This window comes from Wolffia australiana, chromosome 9 (assembly GCF_029677425.1).
Source record: "Wolffia australiana isolate 7733 chromosome 9, ASM2967742v1".
Classification (NCBI taxonomy): Eukaryota; Viridiplantae; Streptophyta; class Magnoliopsida; order Alismatales; family Araceae; genus Wolffia; species Wolffia australiana.
The window spans coordinates 15372327-15375933 of record NC_135843.1 but is presented as its reverse complement, the minus strand read 5'-3'; the positions used below and the strand labels follow the sequence as shown (position 1 = coordinate 15375933).

Sequence of the window (3607 nt, the reverse complement as noted above, 5' to 3'; positions counted from 1 at the left end):
TGGAGTTTGGCCCTGCAGACTTTTAGTAATAGACCGATTAAGAATGTAAATGGCTGTACTTACAGCTTCTCCCCAAAGCTCTCTGGGAAGTTCTTTAGCCTTGAGCATAGCTCGGACCATGGACATTACAGTCCTGTTCTTCCTCTCCACGACCCCATTCTGCTGAGGTGAGTAAGGTGCAGTCAACTGTCTCTTGATGCCATGCTCTGAACAGAACTTTGAGAACTCATCAGAAGTGAATTCTCCCCCTCTGTCCGTCCAGAGTGTCTTTATTTTCACCTCTTTCTCCGTTTCTACCAAGTTCTTGAAACGCTTGAATGCCTCAAAGGCATCTGATTTCTGTCTCAACATTGCCACCCAGGTTAATCTTGAATAATCATCAATGATTAGAAGAAAGTACCTGCTCCCCCCCAAGGTGGGTGGTGAGATAGGACCACACAAATCAGCATGAATGAGCTCCAAAGGCTTTGATGCTCGAAAAATGGATGCCTGTGGGAATGGCACCCGATGTTGCTTTCCTGCAACACAGCTTCTGCAGATTTCAGCAGGCAAGTTGAGCTGGGGAAGACCTTCTACCAGATTTTTCTTGGACATTTCCTATAGTGTATGAACGCTGGTGTGGCCAAAACGAGAGTGCCACAACCAGGTTTCAGAGTCGTCTTTTGCAGTGATCAGACATTGATCCACCACATTGAGTTTCAGCAGGTAGAGCCGCCCCTCTAATCTCTTTACTTCTGCAAATAATTGTCCATCAGAATCAAATATAGTCAATTTACCTTATGCCATGGTCATCTTGCATCCTTCTTCATCCAATCTGCCAAGACTGAGGATGTTTGCTGCCAAGTCAGGAACAAACAGCACCTTGGGAAGCCGGAGAGTGCTGCCATTTTTCTGAGTTATCACGATATCACCTGTCCCTCTAATAGGAATCTTTGAGTTATCCCCAAATTTCACAAATCCGGACACTGATTCATCGAGATTGCAGAAGAAATTCCACTATCCAGACATGTGGTTTGTTGCTCCCGTGTCGAGATACCAGTAATCTGAAACTTCTACACAATAGTCAGATCCAAGCAAGAGTGAATTTGATAAACTTGCCTCTTCTACGGCCATCAGAAGGGAGGATGTTGGAGTCGGTGCAGAGACGCTTGCGGTCGCCGGTGCTGCAGTTGTCTCAGCAACAAATGCCCGATCTGCTCTCTCCTTCCTTTTTCTTCTGCATTCATATGCAAAATGCCCATATCTCTGACAGTGTAGCATTGGATTCCTGACTTGTCAAACGGCTTGCTCTCTCTGTTTTCTTCATGATCTGAAGCTCGTCCTCGGCTCCTTCCTCTGCGTCTTCCTCTGCCATGGTGGTGATTTCGACCTCCACCACGAGATGAGGATCCTTCTTCATTCTTCATTTTCATCTTGTTCATGGATTTCACCAGCAATGCTTGCTCTTCTTCACGAGTCTCCCGCTCCTTGAGTCGCAACTCGTGGACGGTGAGGGACCCAATAACTTCATCGAGGCTTATCTTATTCAGGTCTCCATACTGCTCCAAGGACAAGGTGAGTGCATCGAATTTTGAAGGAGTCGCCCTCAAGAACCGCCGCACAGCTTCTCGCTCTTCTACCACCTCGCCCAAAGTCTGCAACTCGGAGAAAATTTGCGTGAATTTCATCGCAAAATCCACGACTTAATCATTCTTGGACATGGTAAGCATCTCAAAATCACGTTTCAAACCTTGTATGCGGGACTGAATCACTCTGTCCACGCCGAGATTCCTCTGCCGTAGGATCTCCCAGTTCTCCTTGGCCGTCTTCTTCGCATCCAGCATGACCATGACGTCTTCCGGCACTACGCTCAGGATCACCGAGAGCGTCATTCTCTCCTTCTTCTTTGGGACATCATTGTCCACCATGACTGACCACAAATCATGAGATTCGAGCAATACCTCCATCCGCATTGCCCAGACGCGGTAGTTCGTCTTGGAGAGCATGAGGGGCGTCGCTGCCGAAACCACCATCTCCATTCCACAATCTCCTGCCTTCTTCGCCATCTTCAGGACCCCAACGATGTTAAGCCAAGGCTCTGATACCAAATGTTGGCTATGGGAAGCCTGAGAACCTCTCAAGAACCTACTAAGATGGGCAAGAAAGCGAGGAAGAAAAAAGAAGCACTCGTGAAAAAAATGAGTTCTCAGGGTGTACATTTTATCAAACACATAGCCCCTTTTAAAGAGCGTTCAACACAGAATAGTCAAAGAGAGTCTTTAACTAACTCCACGTGACAGCTGGCGTCGAGCTGAGGTGGCACCATCCTTGCCGTAATAACTCCTTGAGACGGACGGTCGTGATTAAACCGAAACAGATCCCGTAACGACCTGCAACAGAAACATTTCTAAAATAAACACCATTGTTCTAGAAGCGGAGCCAGCGACTGCGATCCTCGGGCAAGCTTGAGCAACACCCCATCACCATCTTCACCGCCATTCGATCGGGGGATGTCGAAGCGGTAAACAGTATGATAGCAGCTGATCCGGAGCTTATCCAGACGTCCACCATCTACGATCGCCTCTCTCCTCTCCATATGGCCGCCGCCAACGGCCGGATCGAGATGCTGTTCCTGATCTCTTGAAAAACAAACAAACAGTATTGCCGCTGATGCTGGAAAAATTACTGCCGATAAAGAAAGATGTCACGCCAAATGATATAGAGGATTCACTGGCGGATCTTGGCTGTGCCTAGGCAACATAGTCGCAGGATCTTGAGCATTGCCGCAAGGCATATGGCTCTGATACCATGTTAAAGAACGTGAGATGCCCGTAACCAAGAAGATAGAAGTAGAAAAGAAGAAGAGAGAAGGGGCATCTCACGATCTTCATCAACAAGCCATTTAGGCTGAATCACCGAACAGAAGGTAGAGAGGGATTAGAGGAAGGACAGGGCGACGGGCGGAGCTGCCGCCCTGGGAGACATAATAGAAAGAAAAGCCTCATTGAACAAATGCATTACAAGGTATTTATATCTTCCAATATGACCGTGGAATGGTTGATGCACTGCCGACCGTTGTCCATCCTCTGTGAAAATAGCCGTTGAAGCCCTCTTTTGAAATGTTGGAAGCAACGGTCGTCCAGTCTTTGAGCAAACCCGACCGTTGCCTCCTTAATATTTGTAAACGCATGCCATGACTTTTCACCTGTTGGCATCCATATATAAAGATAGCGGCGTTCCTGAAAATCGCAAGGCAGTGGTGGTCGCAAAAACGTCCTAAAAACAGTATCTCATGGCTACCGGAAAGAACGCCGTCGCCGCCGTTCTGCTGCTTACTCTGTTCTTTGTGTCTGCAACGTCTGAGAAGCCCGATTTTCCACCGCTTCCCTCCCGTGAAGCCTCCGGTGCCTCGAAACCGCAATTCACCTCCACCACCATCTCCGCCTCCGCCACCATCTCCGCCTCCCCCACCATCTCCACCTCCCCCACCATCTCCACCTCCTCCAGCTGCCTCATGTCCTGTTGCTTTGTCCTTTCTTGATGGATGTGTTCCACTGTTAGCTGCTAACGTTCTGGTAAAGGACTCATCTTTTCCATTATGCTGTAAGATTTTGGAAGGATTGGACCC

General features: G+C 48.2%; 1 protein-coding gene across 2 annotated transcripts; it reads right to left on the bottom strand.

Annotated features, from left to right (window-relative positions):
• Positions 1–1393: 1393 nt before the first annotated feature.
• Positions 1394–2974, bottom strand: LOC144707688 (uncharacterized). Of its 2 annotated transcripts, XR_013582514.1 has the most exons (3): positions 1941–2974; positions 1730–1843; positions 1394–1634 (listed from the first exon to the last, which is right to left on the bottom strand). XR_013582514.1 is itself a non-coding variant. In XM_078580904.1 (2 exons), the coding sequence occupies exons 1-2, from the start codon at positions 2196–2198 to the stop codon at positions 1522–1524; spliced, it is 582 nt and encodes a 193-aa protein (XP_078437030.1). In that variant the 5' UTR covers positions 2199–2974; the 3' UTR covers positions 1394–1521. The 2 variants fall into 2 exon arrangements, 1 of the variants encoding a protein (XP_078437030.1); XM_078580904.1 differs by having other exon boundaries at positions 1730–2974.
• Between the last annotated feature and the right edge of the window lie 633 nt (positions 2975–3607).